The sequence below is a fragment of the Lissotriton vulgaris genome, unplaced genomic scaffold (genome assembly GCF_964263255.1).
Source record: "Lissotriton vulgaris unplaced genomic scaffold, aLisVul1.2 SCAFFOLD_1465, whole genome shotgun sequence".
NCBI lineage: Eukaryota > Metazoa > Chordata > Amphibia > Caudata > Salamandridae > Lissotriton > Lissotriton vulgaris.
The window spans coordinates 285,558-310,434 of record NW_028253733.1 but is presented as its reverse complement, the minus strand read 5'-3'; the positions used below and the strand labels follow the sequence as shown (position 1 = coordinate 310,434).

The 24,877-nt window shown below is 47.3% G+C and overlaps 1 protein-coding gene across 1 annotated transcript in view; it reads left to right on the top strand.

The window, feature by feature from the left end:
- LOC147660783 (neurogenic locus notch homolog protein 1-like) overlaps nt 1-24,877 on the top strand; it is a 415,745-nt gene that overhangs the window by 158,399 nt on the left and 232,469 nt on the right. Inside the window, exons 3-7 of the mRNA XM_086951469.1 lie at nt 8,677-8,942; nt 11,743-12,081; nt 13,397-13,519; nt 14,931-15,164; nt 22,256-22,411. Of these exons, the coding sequence (XP_086807595.1) occupies nt 8,677-8,942; nt 11,743-12,081; nt 13,397-13,519; nt 14,931-15,164; nt 22,256-22,411 (1,118 nt within the window). The remainder of the gene's footprint in view (nt 1-8,676; nt 8,943-11,742; nt 12,082-13,396; nt 13,520-14,930; nt 15,165-22,255; nt 22,412-24,877) is intronic.

The following is a 24,877-nucleotide window of genomic DNA, read 5'->3' as shown; positions in this document are numbered from 1 at the left end:
CTGTCTGCACTCATCCCACACCTTTCTCTGTCTGCACCCATCCCACACCTCTGTGTCTGCACTCATCCCACACCTCTCTCTGTCTGCACCCATCCCACACCTCTCTGTGTCTGCACCCATCTCACACATCTCTCTGTCTGCACTCAACCCACACCTCTCTCTGTCTGCACCCATCCAACACCTCTCTCTGTCTGCACCCACCCCACACCTCTCTCTATCTGCACCCATCCCACAACTCTATCTGTCTGCACCCATTCCACACCTCTGTGTCTGTACCCATCCCACACCTCCCTCTGTCTGCACCCATCCCACACCTCTCTCTGTCTGCACCCATCCCACACCTCTCTGTGTCTGCACCCATCCCACACCTCTCTCTGTCTGCACTCATCCCACACCTCTCTCTGTCTGCACCCATCCCACACCTCTCTGTGTCTGCACTCATCCCACACCTCTCTCTGTCTGCACCCATCCCACACCTCTCTGTGTCTGCACCCATCTCACACATCTCTGTCTGCACTCAACCCACAACTCTCTCTGTCTGCACCCATCCCACACCTCTCTCTGTCTGCACCCATCCCACACCTCTCACTGTCTGCACCCATCCAAAACCTCTCTCTGTCTGCACCCATTCCACACCTCTCTCTGTCTGCACCCATCCCACACCTCTTTCGGTCTGCACCTCTCCCTGGCTGCACCCATACCACACCTCACCCTGGCTACACCTCTCTCTGTCTCCACCTCCTTCTCTCTCTCTCTCTGCGCCTCTCTCTGTCTGCAATTCTGTCTCCCTGCACCTCTGTCTGTCTGCACCTCTCTCTCCCTCCACCTCTCTCTGTCTGCATCTCTTTCTCTCTCTGCACCTCTGTATATCTGCACTTCTCTCTCTCTGCACCTCTCTCTATCTGCAACTCTCTCTGTCTGCACCTCTCTCTCTGTACCACTCCCTATCTGCACCCATCCCAGACCTCTCCCTGTCTGCACCTCTCTCTCTCTCTCGCTGCACCTCTCCCTGTCTGCACCTCTCCCTCTCTGCACCTCTCTCTGTCTGCACCTCTGTCTCCCTGCACCTCTCTCTATCTGCACCTCTCTCTCTCTTTGCACCTCTCTCTCTCTGCACCTCTCTCTATCTGCACCTCTCTCTCTCCGCACCTCTCCCTGTCTGCACCCATCCCACACCTCTCCCTGTCTGCACCTCTCCCTCTCTCTGCACCTCTCTCTGTCTGCACCTCTGTCTCCCTGCACCTCTCTCTATCTGCACCTCTCTCTCTCTTTGCACCTCTCTCTCTCTCTGCACCTCTCTCTGTCTGCACCCATCCCACACCTCTCCCTGTCTGCACCTCTCCCTCTCTCTGCACCTCTCTCTGTCTGCACCTCTCTCTCTGCACCCCTCTCTCTCTCTGCACCTCTCCCTGTCTGCACCCATCCCACACCTCTCCCTGTCTGCACCTCTCCCTCTCTCTGCACCTCTCTCTGTCTGCACCTCTGTCTCCCTGCACCTCTCTCCATCTGCACCTCTCTCTCTCTTTGCACCTCTCTCTCTTTGCACCTCTCTCTCTCTGCACCTCTCTCTGTCTGCACCTCTCTCTCTGCACCCCTCTCTCTCTCTGCACCTCTCCCTGTCTGCACCCATCCCACACCTCTCCCTGTCTGCACCTCTCCCTGTCTGCACCTCTCCCTCTCTCTGCACCTCTCTCTGTCTGCACCTCTGTCTCCCTGCACCTCTCTCTATCTGCACCTCTCTCTCTCTTTGCACCTCTCTCTCTCTGCACCTCTCTCTGTCTGCACCTCTCTCTCTGCACCCCTCTCTCTCTGCACCTCTCCCTGTCTGCACCCATCCCACACCTCTCCCTGTCTGCACCTCTCCCTCTCTCTGCACCTCTCTCTGTCTGCACCTCTGTCTCCCTGCACCTCTCTCTATCTGCACCTCTCTCTCTCTTTGCACCTCTCTCTCTCTGCACCTCTCTCTGTCTGCACCTCTGTCTCTGCATCCCTCTCTCTCTCTGCACCTCTCCCTGTCTGCACCCATCCCACACCTCTCCCTGTCTGCACCTCTCCCTCTCTCTGCACCTCTCTCTGTCTGCACCTCTGTCTCCCTGCACCTCTCTCTATCTGCACCTCTCACTCTTTTTGCACCTCTCTCTCTCTCTGCACCTCTCTCTGTCTGCACCCATCCCACACCTCTCCCTGTCTGCACCTCTCCCTCTCTCTGCACCTCTCTCTGTCTGCACCTCTGTCTCCCTGCACCTCTCTCTATCTGCACCTCTCTCTCTCTATCTGCACCTCTCTGTCTCTTTGCACCTCTCTCTCTCTGCACCTCTCTCTCCGCACCTCTCTCTCTCTGCACCTCTCTCTGTCTGCACCTCTCTCTCTGCACCCCTCTCTCTCTCTCTGCACCTCTCCCTGTCTGCCCCTCTCCCAGGTTGCACCTTTCTCCACTCGCACGTCTCTTAGCCTGTCCCTGTCCCAGCATGCCCCTCTTCGCTCACATACCCTTCTCTTGCCACACATCTCTTCGCTGGCACCTGACCCTCCCCGTACCTCTACATGCCCGCGTGTTACACTTCACCAGGAAGTCTTGATTCGAAATCGGGCCGGCTGGACACCCGAGTCAGTCAGAACTCTGAAGGGGGTGGGACAGCATTGACTGACAGTAGCGCTAGTAGCGCAGGAGGCTCAGCAGCAATAGTGGGCATGTTCAGGTTCGAGCTCGAGCTGGTCATTTTTCTGACCAGCCCGAACATGCGCAAGATTAGCCTGCAGTGCCCTGCACATCAGAAGAGTGAGAGAGGGCGAGGGCTGCTACTGGCCAGTGGCCGCAGCCCCCGGTCTCCAATTGGCAGAGACAGTCCCTGCTCAGGCCAATCCTGGCGCTGCTGGAGAAGCGTCTGGATGGTGTAGCATCCTGCTACTAATAATGACAGACGCTTATATCTCGTTCATAGGAGCTTTATTCCTGCCTCCTACATCCATCCTGTCCCTACTCTAACTGTCCCCCGGTGCCTGTACCCCGGCTCCTCCTGTTCCTGCTCCTCCCTCTGACTCCACCCCCCAACCACTAGACTACATTTCACAATACTACATCTCCCCCTTTCTTAACAAAATGAGCTTAATGTCCTCAGTGTTCGCAGTTCTTCAATCCACCACACGGGTTGGCGGACAGCCTGTTCTTCAAGCCTCAGTAGTGTCGAATCAGCGGTGGGCTTGACTTTGGTCAATCTTTCTGTTGTCTTAATCGGGGCATTCTTGATCACGTTGCGTGGGAACTGTCTGCTCTCACATTCCGCAGTCGGCATGTCTCCTTCCAGTGGTGTAACTACTGTTGGTTCAGATGCTCGATCTCTTTCATGAGTGGATAATGTTCTGGTTCTCTTCCGAGCACCCGCATCTACTTTTACTTCTGTTTGTCTTGTCCGGTTGAGGGCAATACTGTCCTCCAATTCAGGGTCATGTATATCAGACAGTGCGGTGCTATCTGACGAGACTATCTTGGTTTGATTCACCGCATCGGGTTGTCTGGCGGACTCATGAGCTGTCTGTGCATAGGCATGTTTCTCTCTTGTCTGATGATCTCTTTCTACTGACGCGTCCGGTTTTCCTTGCGGAGTGACTGTCTGGTCTCTTCCCGTCCGGTGACCACGGTCCACTGTTTCTGTTTTCCCTTTGTAGGTCCTTTGAGTCAGCCTCGCGGACCCCTTCAGGGGTGACGGTGTCTGATCTGTGTCCAGATATACTTGTGACTGACATGACAGGTTGTCTTGTGGCATGACTGAGTATTCAGAGTCCTTAGTGTGTGACGTGTTGCTCTTGACGTGAAGGGTGTCCTTTGGTTCCATGGTGCGTTTGAGTGGTTGACGCCATGACTGTTGTCGGGACCATGACTCGGTCCGCTCACGGGATTGAACAGATGAGCACTCTGGGTCAGAGAAGTCTCTTGTCGACTTCCAGGATCGGACAGACGTGCTTTCTGAACCAGAGGAGTTCCTGGCCATAGACGTGCTTTCTGGGTCAGAGAAGTCTTTCGTCGACCTCCAGGATCGAACAGACGCGCTCTCTGAATCAGAGGAGTTTCTGGCCATACTCCTTTTGAAGCGTTCCTTTGAGAGTGTATCGGGTAATGGATGTCTGAAATGAGTGGGCCGTGACACGTTGTTCGTTGACTCAGGGTTGTCTTTAAAGCGATTCTCCGGGCGCCTTCGTCGACTTGTCTTTGGCATTGTTTCATTTGAGAAGTTGCTCAACAACCACGTGCTTGTTCTTTGTGTTTGCTCTTGAGATTTTCCATCTTTGCCTTTCTCACGTGTCAACGACGTCTTCTCAGTTTCTTCGTTGTCCCCAGTATCATTGATGTGTTGGTCTTTTCCTGTTCGTTGTTGGGGAGGGTCAGTTCGTCTTATGCGACCTATTTCTTCTTCCCACTTACTTGGTGCTCGGATACCCATGATATGGGTGTGATGTGTTCTCCTGCTGGATGATGTTCCTTCAGACTCCTCTTCACAACTTGACGAAGAGTGTTCCTGCGCCGACTTCCAGTTTTGACCATTTGGAGCTCTCCTTCTATAGTTCGTCTTCCTTACTCTCTTGTTGTGTAAGTTGCCATCTTGTCCAGAGGTGCGATCTGTCCCACTGGACGCTCCCTCCTCGTCAGACTTTGAATGACATCTTGAGGGTGAAGAACTCCTTGAGGTTGTCCTTTGGCTGATTGACTCGGAGTCTTCCTTGTCACTGTGTCTCTCCCGTTGGTCAGACTTTGGATGACACCTTGAGGGTGAAGAACTCCTTGAGGTTGTCCTTTGACTGATCGACTCAGAGTACTCCTTGTCACTGTGTCTCTCCCGTTGTGTTTTCATTGGTCTGCCTTCCCTCTCTCTATTTTTTGTTTTGTCTGTTTTCCGAGTTTCGTCTGTCCAGGCGTCTTGATAATTTGCCTTCAGATTCGGGTCCTTTGATTTGTCTCTTGCCTTGACGTGCATTCCAATTTCAGCCTTCCTGATGATTTCTTCTAGCGACCACTTTCCTCGCAAGATCTTGAGCTTTGTGTCGGGGTTTGCGCAGCCTTCAATTATCCGGAGTCGAACTGCGTCCTCATTCGTAAAGGTGTTGAAGTGGCAGCCTTGTACCAGGTTTTTCAACCGAGTGATGAAAGTGGGCAGTGGTTCACCTGGTTCCTGTCGAGCTGTGTTGAAAGCGATGCGCTCTCGGTCCACTTCCGCTTGTGCGGAGAGACGGGCACATAGCTTCTCTTGGAGTCTTTTATAGATGTCTGCGTCTTCTTCGGAAAATGTTTCGATTGGGCATCGGCCCTCTGGACCCACCAAATGGAGGAGCAGCATTAGACATTTCCTCTCTCTTTGTTCACCAGTGGCGTCCAGGAAATCACTCAATGTGGCCAGCCATTGGTTCCGTTTGAGACACAGACTCCAGGTATCCGTCTGCACCCCTGGGGGTGGTACTTTAATGCAGGGATTGAACCGTTGTGCTACTTCTTCCCCCGCCATGAGAGGAGGATTTTGATGGATCATGTTCGCAGGGCACGGGCCGTTCACTCGTCTTCTCGTCATCGTAGTTGATCTTCTTTAGTCGAAACCTGCGGTCTGGTCATGTGCTGGGACGTTGGCAATGCTTGATTCTGTTATGTTCGCCAATGCTTGTTTGGTTTTCGCCAACGTTGGTTTGGCCTTCAGCAATGCTTGTTGATCTGCGTGCATCAATGCTTGTGTCTCTTTGCATGGATCAATGCTTGTTTCCTTGCACGTACCAATGCTTGTTGATTTGCATGTATCAATGTTCGCCGCGATTTATCCAATGCTTGTTGATCTGCGTGCATCAATGCTTGTGTCTCTTTGCATGGATCAATGCTTGTTTCCTTGCACGTACCAATGTTTGTTGATTTGCATGTATCAATGTTTGTCGAACTGCATGTATCACTGCTTGTTTATTTGCATGTACCAATGCTTGATTACTCTTAGCCAATACTTGTCTTTGCATGCACCAATGCTTGTTGATTTGCATGTATCAATGTTTGTCTAATTGCATGTATCACTGCTTGTTTATTTGCATGTACCAATGCTTGTTTACTTAGTCAATACTTGTCTTTGCAGGCACCAATGCTTGTTGACTTCCTTTTACCAATGTTTGTTTCTTTGTTCTTGCCAATGTTTGTTTACTTTTTCCAATGCTTGTTCACTTTCTGGCTGTTGCCTGACTCTAAGATGGCCGCCTATGAATCACACAGGGTATGTCCTTGAAATCCGCCTGACTCAAAGATGGCCGCCGCTATGGGAATCTCGTTTCCCACGAGATCTCAGCCTCATTCAAGCCTCCAGACTCACGTCTCTTCACTCGGCACTTACCGGCAGCCGATCAGTACTTCCAGACACACATCTGGGCATCAGCGTGGCAGGTAGGATCGGGGTGAGCTCCCGACCTCCGTTTCTTCAGCTGTCCCACTACTCCTCACGCATCCGGGGTGAGCACCCGGTCCTAGCGCTCGGTCGCGCTTTTCCCGCCGGGGCAGATCCAGCGTTCTCTAGCTTGGGCCCCACTCACCGGGTGCAGGGGCTCACTGCTGCATGATGGGACATCCATCGTCTCCACTCCAGCGACGGACACCACGGGGAAAGATCGGGGTAGGCTCCCGACGTCACGTTCCCCTCCCTTGGACTCACGCTTCAGGGGTGAGTTTTTGAAGTCCGTTTTGGTGCGCGATTGCGCTCGCTGATTCTTCCAGCGATTCACTCGCCGAGCAGCATGCTCCACGCAGCCTTCTCGTCCACGGAGCTTCAGGCAGGCAGGCAAGGTTTCCGGCGGCTCACTCCTCGCCGCAATGTTCCCTTTTTTTTTTCCGATGGTCGCGATGGCAAAACTCCTCATCAGCGCCACCTGGGACGGGGTCACACAGTGTCACGAGATCGGTGTGGTGTGCACGATGTGCCCGATCCCACCCTCGTCGCCAGCTGTAGCATCCTGCTACTAATAATGACAGACGCTTATATCTCGTTCATAGGAGCTTTATTCCTGCCTCCTACATCCATCCTGTCCCTACACTAACTGTCCCCCGGTGCCTGTACCCCGGCTCCTCCTGTTCCTGCTCCTCCCTCTGACTCCACCCCCCAACCACTAGACTACATTTCACAATACTACAGATGGGTTCGAACTTCTCCCTGCCCTGACACAGTTGCACACACGGTTGTTCCTTCCCTGAGTCTCTTCCATGTCTGATGTTGCCTCTCTCTCACACGGTTGTTTCTTCCCTGAGTCTCTTCCATGTCTGACGCTGCCTCTCTCTCACACGGTTGTTTCTTCCCTGAGTCTCTTCCATGTCTGACACTGCCTCTCTCTCACACGGTTGTTTCTTCCCTGAGTCTCTTCCATGTCTGACGTTGCCTCTCTCTCACATGGTTGTTTCTCCTCCGAGACTCTTCCATGTCTGATGTTGCCACTCTCTCACACGGTTGTTTCTTCCCTGAGTCTCTTCCATGTCTGACGCTGCCTCTCTCTCACACGGTTGTTTCTTCCCTGAGTCTCTTCCATGTCTGACGTTGCCTCTCTCTCACATGGTTGTTTCTCCCCCGAGTCTCTTCCATGTCTGACGCTGCCTCTCTCTCACACGGTTGTTTCTTCCCTGAGTCTCTTCCATGTCTGACGTTGCCTCTCTCTCACACGGTTGTTTCTTCCCTGAGTCTCTTCCATGTCTGACACTGCCTCTCTCTCACACGGTTGTTTCTTCCCTGAGTCTCTTCCATGTCTGACGTTGCCTCTCTCTCACATGGTTGTTTCTCCCCCGAGTCTCTTCCATGTCTGATGTTGCCTCTCTCTCACACGGTTGTTTCTTCCCTGAGTCTCTTCCATGTCTGACGCTGCCTCTCTCTCACACGGTTGTTTCTTCCCTGAGTCTCTTCCATGTCTGACTTTGCCTCTCTCTCACATGGTTGTTTCTCCCCCGAGTCTCTTCCATGTCTGACGCTGCCTCTCTCTCACACAGTTGTTTCTCCCCCTAGTCTCTTCCATGTCTGACGCTGCCTCTCTCTCACACAGTTGTTTCTTCCCTGAGTCTCTTCCATTTCTGACGCTGCCTCTCTCTCACACGGTTGTTTCTTCCCTGAGTCTCTTCCATGTCTGACGTTGCCTCTCTCGCACATGGTTGTTTCTCCCCAGAGTCTCTTCTATGTCTGACACTGCCTCTCTCTCACACGGTTGTTTCTTCCCTGAGTCTCTTCCATGTCTGACGTTGCCTCTCTCTCACACGGTTGTTTCTTCCCCGTGTCTCTTCCATGTCTGACGTTGCCTCTCTCTCACACGGTTGTTTCTTCCCTGAGTCTCTTCTATGTCTGACGTTGCCTCTCTCATATGATTATTTCTTCCCCGAGTCTCTTCCATGTCTGACGTTGCCTCTCTCTCTCACACACGGTTGTTTATTTCCTGAGTCTCTTCCATGTCTGACGCTGCCTCTCTCTCACATGGTTGTTTCTCCCCCGAGTCTCTTCCATGTCTGCCGTTGCCTCTCTCTCTCACACACGTTTGTTTATTTCCCGAGTCTGTTCCATGTCTGACGTTGCCTCTCTCTCACACAGTTGTTTCTTCCCCGAGTTTCTTCCATGTCTGACGTTGCCTCTCTCTCTCACACACAGTTGTTTATTTCCCGAGTCTCTTCCATGTCTGACGTTGTCTCTCTCCCAGGTGCGAGGTGGGGTTCATGGGCGAGAAGTGTCAGTTCCAGAACCCCTGCCTCGCGGGCCGCTGCCGGAATGGGGGTACCTGTCGCCCCGGTGTCCAGCGCGGGGTCCTGGTGACGTTCCAGTGCGCCTGTCTACCCGGATTCATCGGCAGGGAGTGTGAGGGAGTGGCCGGGGACCCTTGCTTCCAGCAGCCGTGCCAGAATGGAGCCACCTGCCACCGCTTTTCAGCCACCGAGTACCGCTGCGAGTGCCTACCAGGCTGGACGGGTGAGAGCCGGATCTGGAGTGTGAAGAGCGGAGTGAGGGGGGGAGAGGGGGGGAGGGTGAGGGCAATGGATCGAGGGCAAGTGCAGTGGTGACAGAGGAGCCGGACAACCTGGTACTAAATGATAATAATGTGTTTACATCTCCACTCGCCAGATTGAGCTATGGGCAGTGACCGCTGGCACTGCGTCCGGGGCAGAATGCTTAGGAACAGTAGAATTTCTGGTGCAGCTGCCCATCACAGGGACCACAGCCAGCACTGGATGCCATCGTTCCAGTGCAGTTTTCTGAAAGTATGTGGCTCAACAGCATGCATTTATGTGGTATGTGGCACAACACCATGCATGTTTGTGGTAAAGCGCAAATCTAGCCGAAAGGCAGCAGAGGGCGTTAAAGGGCCAAAGGCAAAGATTCAGTCAACAAGTGACTGAAGGGGTAGTTGGCATCTGAGAGTGGCCATAGACTGTTACTTTGTTATGAGGTGTCTTTAGCAACTGGAGGGGGGTTTGGGCTGGTCCTGATGACAGCAGTGATGCCGGCCCAGATCCTGGGTGCATCGATGGAGAAGACCTTTTGTCTTGTGTTTTTTCTCTTTTCCACTTCTATCTCTCCATCTGAGGGTCTACTGGCTGTGCCAAGACCTGCTGGAGATGGTGAGCTTGTCACCCATGCAGGTAGGATCGCCAGTGGTGACGGCTTTGTTGAGGAGGTAGTGTTGAAGATGGTGTGGACCCGCATGTGGAGCCAGTGGGGCTCTACAAGCGTAGGGTGACGTTGTCCGATTCCTTCTTCTCCTTGATGAGGTGTGCTGCGGCCTGCAGGATTCAGAAAAGGGGGTGGTGATGAACAGAGTGTCTGAATTAGGCAGACCACTCTTACCCAGTCCAAAGATCAGGGCTTTATCCATCACCGTTTTTTAGCTCACTGCACCATCCCAGCTCAGAACTTGGCTATATGCAAATTAGTCTGACCCTGGCCCAGTGCATCATGGGAACAGGGTAGACCAAACTACCAAGCCAATTCTTATACTGGGAAGGAAACAAGCTACCGGGGACCGGTTTCTGGCATTTCAGCCATCTTCGGCCCGGCTTGCTTGAATCCTGATGGCGGCCTGCAGGAGGTGTAGGAGGCTATGGAGCATGGCATGGCCACCATCCAGATGTGGAGTATAGGGGCTCGGACAGCAGTTCTGAAGTTGCTTTCTTATCCCCAGGACCCAATGGAGCTAGCGAAGCTCAACAAGGCAAAAGCTGCTCTGCCCCGGCAGGAGACAGGGCTTCAATGTGACAGGAGGAAGACCATCACTGGGACCAAAAGAGTTTGGTAGCAAACGTTATATCCGGTAAACATCACTCACCCCGCATGTTGTCACAACGCGGTTGTTACATTGACCACGTTGTAACAATGCAATACCATTACCCCGCAAGTTGTTACAACGACTTGCGGAGGGGGAGAAGGTGTTGGATTTAAATTCCCAAACCTTCCCTACTGTCCGCACAGACTGGAGTTGGAATAGTAAATTATACTATTCCAACATCCAGCGCCCCCCTCCACAAGTCGTTGGAACGACTTGCGGGGCAATGTTATTGTGTTGTAACAACATGCGGGGTGAGGGAAAGCGGGAAAAGGAGGCATATTCGTTATATCCACATCCTCATAGAGGTCTTCCCTACAGGGCTCAGGTTGTGACACATCTCAAAGTTTAATGGTGATATTACACTGTCCCTGCTTTATGCTGATGGAGCCGTGTGTAAGAGGAAGGTGAGGGCAATGCTGTGAGGCTGAGAGAAAAGGTGGTTGCAGAGCACCCGCTGAAAAGGGTGGACTGATAGGCCACAAGGTCCAGAGTTCTATCTCAGAGGAGACGCCTCAGAGCAGGTCCCTTTCTTGTGGATTGAGTCACTTGTGGGTCCATCATCTGCTCCGTTGTCTACTACTAAGTTTCCAGACTCACACTGTGAGGTAAAGTGAGCGTCTCCCTTCATGATACCTAAAAGATTGCTAGATAGACATTGAGGTAAGGTGTCATGGAGTTATTCCCCTCCAAGCTGGCAGAATACTGTTGTTGGGCAGGCAGGTGCCCCTTCCTACACATAAACAATCATCCGTGCAAATCAGCCAATGCAAGGGTGCCCGAGTTGCAGGGAATCAACCCTGCAACACAGGCACCCTTTCACCATGGTGCAAGGGTGTCTGTGTTGGCGCTAGGCAGCTGTTTTAGCTCTAGCACAAGGGAAAACACAGGGGTGTGCCATATTCTTGTAAATACGACGCTTCCATGCATTTGTGAAATTGCACAGAGCTGCTAAATTGCTTTTTGCGCCGTGCTGCACCATTTCTTTGTAAATGTGCCTCTAACAGTGCAAGCCTAAGTGGGCTCCAAGGGCAGGGTGGGTGAAACATTACCAGGCCACCTAACTCACCAAAGGTGGGAGGATCAGACTCCTACCTCCTGAACCCAGCAGCGGGTAAGAGACCCCATTGGGAGGCATTACCACACCACTCTTCCCTCTGGACCTGGGTTGAAAAGGCACTTCAATAGCTTGGGTTTTCACATGCAGCTTCACTTTCACGTTCGAGACAGGAAACCCTTAGGAGCAAGACTGGCAAGTGTTGGGTATGTAAGTGATCGTCTATTAAACTATTAGAGTAGAGCTCTTTAGACAGTGGCCATGGGTGTGTCCACCATATTGGGACAGCAAGCATGGTTTGCCTTGGGTAATTCATGATGGGTGTCCTGGTACCAGACTTGGGTGGTAATAGCACTATACCTACATTCAGTGTGACTCCTGCATGTCTGCAGGTAAGAACTGCCAGCAAAAGGACTACTGCTCCAGCAATCGATGTGTCAATGGCGGCAAGTGTATCAACACCTACCCCAACTTCGTGTGCCAGTGCCCGCCAGGCTTCGAGGGCGAGCTGTGCGAGCAAGATGTGGACGAGTGCACCGGCGAGCCCCCACCGTGCCATAACGGTGCCTCCTGCACCAATGAGGTTGGGTCCTACCAGTGCCACTGCATGCAGGGCTTCTCGGGCTCTGGCTGCGAGTTCCTGGCCGGCACCTGCAGCCCCGGGGCCTGTCTCAACGGGGGCAGCTGTCGACAGATCGGACCAGGGCTCTTGGAATGTGTATGCGCCCCAGGTGAGTGTGGCAAATATATTTTTCATGTGTTACATTGTCTCAAAATTTGTATTATTATTATTATTATTAACTATTATAACTATTATTATAATACACGGAGTTCTGTAATCCCTGTATAAACATTGGTCTTCAATTTCTTTATAATCGACGAATCGTGATTCATAGAGCATAATTGAAGCAGCTGTTTAAATCAACGAAAAACAGAATGTTGCTTTTGTTTCTTGTGCTTTATTTATAGAACTTATAATGACCAGCAGAGAGAATATGTTTATTTTTTGCACTCATTAGATAGAGAATAGCTGCAATCTTTCTACATGTTTCTACACATTCCGAGCTACTGCAGCTTTTTTTTTTACTGAATAGCAGTGAACTGTTTCTAATATCTGTTTGCAACAAATATTTAACAGGTTTTTGAAGTGTGTAATTTTGCACTAGAGGTTTTATTTTTATTCTTCATGTTTGCAAACATGCTCTCTCTTTCATATGAAACCTAGTGGTTTGTGGGAAAGGTGATGGTGTGCCCATCTATTATATGGGATATAAAGTCCCCCCTAGCGTAAATGATAAGTATATTGCAAGTCACCTCAGTGTTCCATAACCTTGTAAAGGAACTTGGCCTTTGGCTTCGTTCCTGTACATGGTGATGAAACTCCTCTGTGCCTTTCAGTATCCTTATAATGTATGTCAGGGGGTACTTTATCTCTTATATTATGATTCTTATGTTATTATTATTATTAGTTGTCGTAGTGTAGGAGTAGAAGTATTGTTTTGTTATTTCATGTCAATAATAATGATAACAATAATTTCTTTTACATAGTTTTCAATCCCACAATTGCTGCTGTTTTAAGCACTGTTAATACCCTGTATTATTACCTTTGTTCTAATAGCTCCAAGTCTGGGCAGACAAGGAAGCTCAAGATCTGGCAGATGCTATTTCCACAGCATTGTATTTGTTTTAAAGGGAGACAAAATATTCTGCGATTTGTTTTTCTTTTCTACTTTTTTGGGTTCACTTAAATTCTCAATGTAAGGTTTTAATGTATTCTGGGTCCCTACAGGAATATCCTGGTCTTCAGGATTCCCATGATTAAACACCACAATTATAGATAAAATACTATCCCTCTTCAGGTAAGGTAAGCAGCAGGAAAATCCTGGGTCAGAAGAGATACCCCTCGGACATAAATACTGGAAACAAGGAAAGGAAATCAAAAGCTGCATCAAAGAAATGTTGGAATGAGACCCTTTGGGACAGGACATATGGTCGCTGGTGCCCTATGGCAGTAAACGCATGTACACTCTCTCTTTCTCGTTCCAGGTTTCAGGGGCTCGCGGTGCAGGCTGAATGTGGATGACTGTGCAAGCCATGCCTGTCAGAATGGTGGGACCTGCATGGATGGCATTGGCACCTACACCTGCAGGTGCCCGCCACAGTGGACAGGTCAGACAAGGTCCTCTCCTGTTCCTACAGTGTCATTCCTCAGCACACACCACCCAAAGCTGGCATACATTTATTCACCTCTTGTGACGGTATAAAATGGAGATGCCAGTCGATTCCATGGTTTTAATACCTGGTTGTAAGAGCTACCAGTCTTTGAAGAAAACGCATGTAAGATACGTGAAGCAGAGGGAGGTAAAGGGATTTATCTATCGATAATGTTTGCTAACATGGAAAAACCTTGGATAAAGATTGAAGTTTGCTATTTTTTACAAGTAACTCATCCTTTTGTCTATTAATTTATCCACAAGACCATATGTCAAATTACCCTAAGCCCACGTCTCTAATTATGCACTTTATTTCAGCTTTGCCACCAAACCACTTCTCATATTAGCCCCTAGACTACATTTAAACCTAGCCACTCGATCGTATCTCAATTTAGAAGTTAGATTTCATCTAACCTCTCAGATGGATTGCATTTCAGCATAAGTACAGACCTCTTCCCAATTTTACCTAATACATTTAATAGCAACTTTGCTGCTGCAACATAGCACTTTATGCCACTAGACCACATCTCAACATAACCACTAGACACCTCTTTGAATCTAGCCAATAGAATACATGTCATTTTAACCACAAAGTCAAATACCAAGTGACCTATAGACCACATCTCTCCTTAACCACTAGACTGCACCTCATTATAACTACTAGACCACATTTCAACTTATCTTCAAGAGCATAGCTCAACTTAGCTGCTAGACTGCAATACATCAGAATCACTGGCCTACATCTCCACTTAACCTCGTGACCAAATCTTTATTAATCCACGAATCCGCATTTAAATCCCGATACCAGATCACACCTAACATTATTCCCTACACCACATCTCCCCTTACTGTACCCACAAGGTGTGACGTTAGTGCTGATCTGACATGCATTGAGCTTTCCTTTCAAACTCAACATTTATTCTGTGACCTCCTTTGTGGTGAGTTCACCCCTCTATAAAGCAGTTGTTGAATCTTTAGTGATTCTGGACTGTTACTGTTTGATCATGTTCCTCTCATCCTTCTGAGTAGCTGACACTCTTCCCTTGGTATGGATTATGAAATAGGTCCATTGGATCCTTTGTGTGTTCAACATGCAACTTCCAGCCTGTGGATTGGCTGAGACATATCTTCACATTGGCTTTGAAGTATTTCCACTTGCTAGTAAACTCTTTATACATGCTAATTCAGTGTTCTGATTTGCTGAGGTACACTCTTTAGTTTTGATTAGGAGTAGCCTTAATAGATTCTAAATTGTTCAACATGCTGGTCTCAGGATTCTGATTGGGTGAAACATCTTTGGCATTGAGCTTGACACAAAATGGAGTGTTCATATTGTCTTTTGCTTTTTTTCTCTTCCTTTGGTCCAGGATGGGACTGCTCCCAGGACGTGGATGAGTGCCTCCTCCATATCCGAGTCTGCTTGAACGGGGGCACGTGCCACAACACCCCTGGAGGCTCTGGCTGCATCTGCGTGAATGGCTGGGAGGGCGAGGACTGCGGCATCAACATTGACGACTGCGCCTCCGCCACGTGTTTGCAAGGCTCCACCTGCATTGACCGTGTCGGCACCTTCTATTGCCTCTGCCCGCATGACAAGACGGGTGGGTACTGGAACAGTGGGATACAGGGCTGGAGTGGAAGAAGTAAACTGAATTGTGATGTAGTATTTGTAATTCTGGTGCTCTTCTATCAATGATTGCGTAAGGCGGTGCCCTGAATTCTGCCCTCGGTGGGTCCTCATAGTACAGTCCCGGTACAGAATGAGTCCCATCATTCTGTCCTTCTTGGGTTCTTCAGTGCTGGTCACTGCGTAACATGAACCTCAGCACTCTGCCTCCCAGAGGCACCCACAGCGCAGTACATAAATAGGATTGCCTACTTATGTGTCTATGGCGGTCACATTACACATTTGTAGCCCAGAATGAGCTTCTGTTGTGTCCCTTGGTAACCTATTGCACAGCTCTTCAGTAGAACAAGCCCCTGGGTCCTTGCATTGTGTCTCCTGGGGTTGATGTTGCATGGTCCTTCCCTGGGAGGATTTTTTATAACAACAAAAGGATCCTTTTCCAGTTTACTATTAAAAGGAAGAAGATTGGCTTCTATCTCAATTTCAGCAAAAGAGTAAGAGACTTTCACAAGTTACCAAATTCACATAACTACTAGTTCGAACATTGAGAGTTCTACTTAATACTGAAACAGCGGGATTTGTTATATCTCTTTTTATTTTCATTGTTCTTTATTTGTCAATACATTAAAAACATCACCATTTCAATGCTTTGTAAAATCCCCAGATCTGCTAGGATCACCCAACATCTCAAGGATCTGCATTGGCTTAAGGTTGAGAACCGTATTCGTTTCAAAGCCTTGAGCTACTTATTTAAAATCAAAGCTGGCACTGCCCCCAAATATCTTCAGGCCCTTGCTAAGCCCTACCTTCCAAACCGTAACCTGCGTTCAGGTACAGCGGCAAACTTTGCAGTACCTAGGTTTAAAAGAGCCAGAATAGGCGGGAGATCTTTCTCCTACCTGGGTCCAACGCTGTGGAACACACTGCCCTCTTACATTCGCAAGGAGGAAAGCTATGTGAATTTCAGAAAGAACATAAAAACGTGGCTTTTTAATCAATAATTGCTTTGTCTGTTCTCTCCCCAGTGATTTCTGAGTGTTCTGCGTTTCTGGCGCCGGGAAACCCTATGTGGGTAGCTGCGCGCCTTATAAATGCTATAAAATAAAATAAAATATAAATAATGTTAAAAACACATTAATCACATAAATTAAAAAAAAACATATATATATTTAATTTCACATGAAAATGTTTAATAAAAGTACAATCATAAATAATGATCAAGTTTGAAAAGAATTGTCGACGCAGCGTTTCAGTGTTCTAAAATAGTTGCACCTTCTTCAGGACAATGATTCTTAAACATTTATCTGATTCCTCTCATCAGACTTTTTTTTTGGCTTCTTCGTTTTCTAGTCTAGAAAACGAAGAAGCCATAAGGAAGGACGCTATACCTCTCACTGGTGGCAGAAGCTTGAGTGATTTACCTGGGAGACTACCCAGTCCCAATGAATAGTGGACTTAGAAGAGAAGATTTAATACAACAGACCAGAAATTGGAGGAACCTGGTTAAGAAAAAGTCGGATGAGAGGAATCAGATAAATGTTCGATGCGTTCCGCAAGCAAACGATGTGTCGGTTCTTGCAGCAGCAACATGCGCTGTGACGATCTCGATCTTCGCGATGGCGGGAATTTCCTTGTACTGTCTGGGATGCACTCCGCAAGCGAGCGATGCGTGAAAACTTGTAGATTGTCTTGGTTTCTCTTGGTCCAGCTTCCCAAACAGCAGGCACAACTCCCAGAGGACCCAGCCTTGGGTCAAGCTCTCTAGGAAGGCAGAACTCTCTCAGCAGAGTTCAGGGGGAAGCTGGGGGTGAAGTCCTTTTGTTTCTGGGACTTCTTAACAGGAGGCCAGCTCTCCTCAGGCCCTTGGAGATCTCTTCAAGCAAGGGGACACAGCACAAAGCAACGTTCTTCCCCTCTCCTTGGCAGCAAAGCACCTGCAGGTCAGCCCACAAACACACAGCAGGACTTCCCTTCCTCTTCAGTCTTCCAGCTTTCTCCTTGGTAGAGATTCCTTCTCGATTCCAGGATGACCAAATTTTCTGTAGGCTGGGCAGTCCTTTTTATACCAGTCTTTCCTTTGTTCTCTAGAGGCAGAGATGCCTTGGCTTGGTCAGAACCAGTTCAGGTCAGTTCCTGAGCACTTTGTTTTTCTGTCTTCTCCTCTTCTTTTAGAGAGAGGGGCAGCGTTGTCAGCCACCCAGCAGGAGGTGGAGCCAGCATTGTGGAAGGCAGACACAGCCCTATTCAGGCCCAGATGCTATCCCCTCCCACCACTCAAGATGCAAATGCAGTCATTCAGCCTAGGACTGACTCATCCAGCCTCCTGGTGGCTCCCCAGCCCCTGTCACTCACAAACCAGACAGTCAATTCACAAACAGGCCAGGGCACACAGAAAGGTCAGACAAGAGAACAGCCACTTTCTAAAAGTGCTGTTCTCAAACACAAGATTTAAAAACCATCATTCCTAAAAGATGTATTATTAAATTCTGAGTCCAGGGATACCAGACTTGTAGGTCCTATCTTGCTCCTACATTATACTCAGAATTCCCCATTATAGCCTATGGGCAAGATAGCCTTTCAATAGTGAAAAACGAAAATGGCCGTAATTCACTACCAGAGCATGTCATCCACACTGGTACATGTTCTACATATCACATACACTGCACTCTGCCCAGGGGGTACCTTGGGCCCTCCATAGGAGTGTCCAATGTGTACAGAAAGGGAAGGGTTAGGCCTGGTCAGTGAGGACACTGGCTAGGTTGACATGGCAGTTCACAGGCTCTGCGGTGGCAGGCCTGAGACACCATTTTAGGGTTACTCATGTGGGTGGCACAATCAGTGCTGCAGGCCCACTAGTAACATTCGAGTCACCTGCCCTGGCACACCCAGTGCACTTTACTAGGGACTTCCTGGTAACACAAATATGCCAATCATGGCAACCAATCACAATAACAATTTACCTAGGGAGCACTTGCACTTTGTCACTGATCAGCAGTGGCAAAGTGCCCAAAGCATCTAAACCAATCTAAACTAAAGCAAAAACGAACTCCAGCACAGTGTCAGAAATACAGGGGGTAGAGGCAAAAAGATAGGGGGAAACCACGCCAAGGATGCCAGGTCTAACAGCTTCCCTTTACATTTTTCACTTTTTTTCTCCTGAAAACAGGATGTTAGATATAAATCGGTAGTTAAATGGACAAAAAGAACGCCATGGAGACTGCTTTAAAAGAGGAAAGATCCAGAAAAGGTATTCTAGACTTCTTGGTAGTGACATTTGTGGAAGGCGGTGTCAATAAGCAAAGCAAAAAGAAAAAAGATGAACCACATCCTTGCCTGATTGGGGCCAGACAGAGATCTCCTGGACCACAATGTGTGTTTCTTCCGCTGTGGAGGAATGTGGAGAGGATTTGCTAAACTAAAACCTGGGTTATCTGGAGGTGTAAAGCCAGAACCTTGTGGAGAAATGTTTGATAGCATTACATGATGGTGTCAATATCCTTAGATAAATTCAACATACATTGATCACAGTTTTAAAGCTGCAGTCCGTGGGGAGACAATCAGTTACGTAGCCAGACAGAGGAAAGAGGTGGCAAGGCTTAATGAATTACAACTACAAAAACTAGCTGAACTAGAAGAGAAGCATACTAGGCTAATAGCACAAAATATGGATGGTGGTTCAGTTTTAAGAGATATGGCAATACTAAAAGCAGAGATAAACAGTAAAATTACCCAAAATACGGCTGAATTATACCAATCCCACCGAAATAAGATCTACGAAATGGGAGATAGGGTGGCTAAGCAATTGGCACTTCGAACTCATCAAAGTCAATCTCTTAACTCAATTACGCGCATTGAATCAGAAGGTCAAGTATTTACAACACCTGAAACTATCTTAGAAGTGTTTCAAAATTATTATGGGAAATTGTACAAAAATGAGGACTCTTTAAATCCAAACGTAATTGAAGAAACACTATCCAAATGGGCAACCGAGCACGAAGATGGTGTAGGATTGGATAATGTTACTAGGCTAGATCTAGAAAGAGAAATAACTCAAATAGAAGTGGAAACTGCTCTTGCAGAGTTAGCCGCGGGAAAAGCCGCAGGGCCTGATAAAATACCACTCGAGTTTTATAAAATTTTGGGTAATATAGTAACGCCTCTACTTCACGATTTATTTGTTGGAATTCAATCTAGTGGCATCCCTCCTAGGTCTTGGCAGGAAACTAATATTGTAATCTTTCAAAAGAAAGATAAACCTCCTCAGCTGCCCTCATCTTATCGACCTATCTCTCTAATAAATTCTGACTCAAAACTGTACTCAAAGATCCTGGCTAATCGGCTCAGGGGGATCATCGAACGTCTGGTCTCCCCCTGGCAACATGGCTTTATTCCAGGCAAGGATACTACGGACCATACCCGACGCGCTATTGCACTATTTGATGCCGCAAATGCTACGGGGGCCAGATGTCGATGGTCCTCCTGGATGCCGAGAAGTCCTTCGACAGGGTTTCATGGGCATTCCTATGGGCAATACTAGAACTGAATAATGTTGGACCTTGCCTTATGAGATCAATTAAAGCAATGTATTTTTCACCGAAGGCTAGGGTATTGATAATGGGCCAGGAATCTGGATTTTTCAACATATCTCGGGGGACTAGGCAGGGATGTCCTTGCTCTCCGATTCTTTTTGCCCTCTACATAAATCCTCTTATTCTAAAACTTTTAAAGGCTGAGGCAATTAAACCAGCTATACTGGGCCCCTACCAAACCAAAATATTAGCTTATGCCGACGATGTGGCTGTAATAACACCACAGCCCAAGGAGGCTATATTAGAAATAGAACAAATTACTCAAGCCTTTGGTCAATTATCAGGATACTCCTTAAATAGGGATAAAACGATGGTAATTTGCACAAATAATGTCCACTTTACTGATCCTAGAAGGGTAGAATCCGCTGTGTATCTGGGAGTTCGAATATCTGCCAAAATAGATGAGATTGTAAAAATTAACTACGAACCACTGCTCCAAAAAATAAAGAAAGAACTCAAAAGGATTGATGGACTACATCTCTCAATCATCGGAAGAGGCAATTTTCTCAAAATGAATATTTTACCCCGGGTTTTATATCTGTTTCGAGCGATTCCTCTTCTTGTGGAAGACAACATTCTAAGGGGATTGGAATCCCAAATGAGTACATTTGTGTGGGGTTATGGTAAGGTTAGGAGATCTATCCGGAAGCTCTCCCTACCCATCACTAGAGGAGGTTTGTCTATACCTGATCTGGAACTTTATTCATGGGCTGCTTTTCTGCAACAGATGATGTTACTATTTCATGTTAAACCACTGGGAAATGAGGTGGGGGCTAATCATATACCTTCAATCTATGAGTTGTCCATCGGTGATATTGCTAATGGCCTGTTACTGAAACAGATTGAACCCTCATATTATAAGAAAATAAAATTTAAGGTAATAACAAAGGCATGGGTAGCATGGAAGAAAATTTCGAGATATATGAAAATTCCTAAATACAATAGATATATCTCATTATGGCACTCCTTAATACTACCACCTCAAATATATGACGCTATTTCCAGACGTTGGGAAATTTTAGGAGTATTAACAATAGGAGATTTTATGCTCCCCACTAATGGTAATAGATTTCAACAACTTCAATCTAAATTTGCTATCACAAATAACAGTGTATTCAAATTTATACAAATCAACACAATTATAAATTCAAAACTTGCTAATATTTGTCTGGATAATATCCCTCTAATTGATCGTCTGTCTAAACCCTCAACTAGGATAGGTACCATTTACGACACATTAATTGAAAACCAACAAGATGACTTAGAATCTACCGAAGTGGGCTGGTCAAGGAAACTAAATAATCCCAATGTAGACATCGATATGTCTCCTATACTATTGTCACAGCTGTTTATGTCCTCCAATTTGAAAGCCCAACTATATAAAACTATTTCTGATTTGTATTTTACTCCCACTAAACTCTTTGCTTGGGGGATAAGGCCTACTTCAGAGTGTCCAAGGTGCGGCAAAGCAGCGGCAAATCTATTACATATGCTCTATGAATGTGATAAATTACTAGCACTGCGAACAATGATTGCTGGTTTCTGGCAGGAGGTGTTCGGGCATTCAGTAGCCGAATCTCCCACCCTCTATATTTTGGGCTACGATAACACTCTGAATCATACTAAGGCGGAAGAAGTATCACTCTTCTTGAGCACAGCTGTATATAGAATTATATTAACAGCCCGATGGAAGGATGCTGATCCCCCTAACTTTCAGATTTGCCTGTCTAGGCTCTTAGGTATGTACAATCAAGAAAAGGCGATTTTTGCCTGTAAAGGGATAAAGTCTAGAGCACGTGGTATCGAGATTTGGAAACCAATTGAAAACTGGAGCAATGACAATAGAGATTGTGGCTAAACATATGTAACCAGGACTACACTGCCTTAATCATTTGTTTCTTCTTTATGTTTTATCCTTAATATCTCTCTTTCTTTGAAATGTGTACGATATTTACTGAACTCTCGTTATAACATTTTTTTAAATATTTTTTTTCTCTCTTTCTGTATGTATCTGCAATTGTAAATCACCAAATAAAAAAAAATAAAAAAAAAAGATCACAGTTTTTCATAGAGGTGTGCCTGAAATAGAAAGAAATTGCATTTATTATGAGATAGTGATGACTCGAGAGTCGGCTGTCTCAGTAGCATGCCACCATGATACATTCTTGTGGTTGGCAAACACGGTGGGTTGCTTTGTGATATGTGTTATGGTATTTATCTCTGATCAATTGCAAATTGTCTTACAAAGATATTTAGGCTTGTCTTTGATATTTTTCAAAGGAGCAAGTGTATCATTAATAGTAAATATTACATGATTTTGATGAGTGTGCGCAGCTGGCAAAGTAAGTTCAGACAAACTTCTTAAAGATCTCTTGTGCTGAAAGTGGTTGAAAAGGCAGATGTGTCGGTGGCTTTGCTATGAAATCTAATGAGCAACGACTTGAGTCAAAGCTGAACACCTCTTTCTTGTTTGCAGGGCTCCTGTGTCACATCGACAACGCCTGCCTAAGCAACCCCTGCCACGAGAGTGCCACCTGTGACACCAACCCCCTGACGGGCTCTGCCATCTGCATGTGCCAGCCTGGCTACACCGGGCCCACCTGCCGGCAGGACCTGGACGAGTGCAGGATGGGTGCGTGGGGGAGGGGCATGGGTGGGGGTCACAATCGGAATTAATCGTTCCACTCTGAAACTCCATTCATGTCATGTTTCTCTTACCCATCTCTCCCCCCTTCTCTTGCCTTTTTATCTCCTTGTAAAATCCCCTCTTTTTCAATGTATTTTTTATTTTTTTGTTTTTCAAATTTTTTTTGTTACAATAATTTAAAATAGAAGCGATAAAGGTTAACAGAAGCAGAGGAAACAGTTCTACTTGTTCTAAAAATATTTTAAAACATAAAATGAAACGCGTACACCTAACTTACAGAAAGATCTGCTACAGCAGAGAATAATTCACTTTTAGGGTAGCCAGCAAATAATTCCAGACCAGAGAAGGCTTAAGTCTTTGATTTGTGGGTATCTAGATTTAAAAAGATATGTTTTGCTCCCGATCTACTTCCCCAACAGACTCTGATTCTGCTGACAAGACAGGACAGGGGTTTAATGTATCAGTTTGAAAGGTTTCAGAGATGCTTGTACTTCGTATGACCTCAGTGCGTGCTGGGACATGGCGTCTTTCTAGTCACATGTTGTGAATTGATACTTGTATAGCGCACTACACACCCGCAAGGGTCTCAAGGCGCTTGTACGAATACTGCTGTGGAACCCTTCCTGGCTTTCCCTGTGAGGCATCCACTCCTGGGCACCCCCAAGGTGGAGACAGGCATCCTTAGCGTTGTGGGGGCCATTGTGGAGATTAAGAAAGCTATTGCCCAGAGTTGCCGAGTGGGACTCCATGATTGGAATAGGCACCGAGGCAAGAATTATCAGGTCCGTGGAATTTTGAGCCCAAGACCTGCCGAGGCGGGGAATTGAACCCTGGTCCTGGGCCAGACCTCTGCATCAAGGTCTGCCGCTCTAACCATTGAGCCACACTTCTCCACCATGTTCATTATGCGTGTATAGTTATTGTGGCGTGAGCTCCTGCCAAAGTTTCACTCTCATTGCTGCTGTTTGATGAAGCAGAAGTGTATCTGTGTCAAGGTGTGTTGTCACACTGCTTCATAGTTACACTTGGAATACCTCCTCTAGAAGCAAGTGAAAGCCAGCTGAAAACAGCGCACGTGCTGTTTATGTGAAAAGTATTCTATCAGGGGCATTTTATGGATTTTGTTGGCTTGGGCCAAACGTATTTAGTGGGCCCTTGTTTTGAATTTATGAGCCATTTCATCTCTTTTATGCCCTCTTTGGCCAGGTCACTGACTGTGCACAGATACACTGGTCCAAATTCAAAATGTATTTACAGCTAGCATCCAGGGATAGTGAGGGATGTTTTCAATATTTTTTTTTGTAAAAGGGATGTTTTCAATATTTTAATTTAGCAGAAGCTCACTAATAGTATTGCTAATAATCTTTCTGGGCCCTACCATTCCTCATATGTGAGGTCCTGTTTTGATTTAAAAGAGACTGTTTTTATTAATGTTGCATGGTGTTGAAACACAAACAATTCTCTGCCAAATGTCTGTAATAGTCTTCAATCCATCACCCACATTAAAAAAAAATGAAAACGGTATTTTAAAAAAGTATTAAGAAGTATTCAAGGTCATCAGGGAAAGAACAGAGCTGGCTCAATCAGGGGCCCCCTTAAAGGACTGAGGCCCTGGGCAAGGGCCCACTTTGCCCATGCCTGAAAAGGTATCTGTATTCTATAGCGTACTGGGAGCGCACCAGTATTTATACCATGAGAATGTACCTCAATAATGTTCATACACGTGTGTGGAGTTGATGAAGCTGATTTGTTGAGTTCACTTCAGATTACATCATGGGCAGTTACAACACGTGTTTCGTCCTTTGGACTTTCTCAAGGCTCTGGAAGTGGAAATATATATGGAATGACGATTACTGTGAAAACTGGTTTTTGCCACCAGAAGTGAAGGTGCTCTGGTATAGTCTTTCTGAGAAGAGTGGAAGAAAAGAGTATCTGTACTGGCCACTTAGTATCACGTGGGACGAGCTGCAGGTCAAGCTTCCTTCCCACACCAAACAGGTACAATTTGAGCATCAGCGGTGCAAGCGTCACTGCCTCTAGGGATCAGGTACACAGATGAAGCAGAGCAGCTGTAGGTCAAGCTTCCTTCCCACACCAAACAGGTACAAGGTGAGCATCAGGGGGGCAAGCCTCACTGCCTCAGAGATCAGGTACACAGATGAGGCAGAGCATCATTGAGGCAAGCCTTTCTGCCTCATATGGATCCGGTAAAAGAGATGAAGCAGAGATCTGCAGGACAAACTGCCTTCCCACACCAAGCAGATACACTATGGCTGAAGTAGTTAAAACCTTCCTCCTCCACAGAGCCGGTATAAAGCTTTAGGGGCACCTGTGTAGGCCTCCCTGCCTCATAGGACACGTATAGTGTGGCAGAAACACATTAAGCTTCTCTCTCTCATACCTGCAAACTTGAAGAACAACCTCACTGTGTGAGGAGGGGGCGGGGCTTGA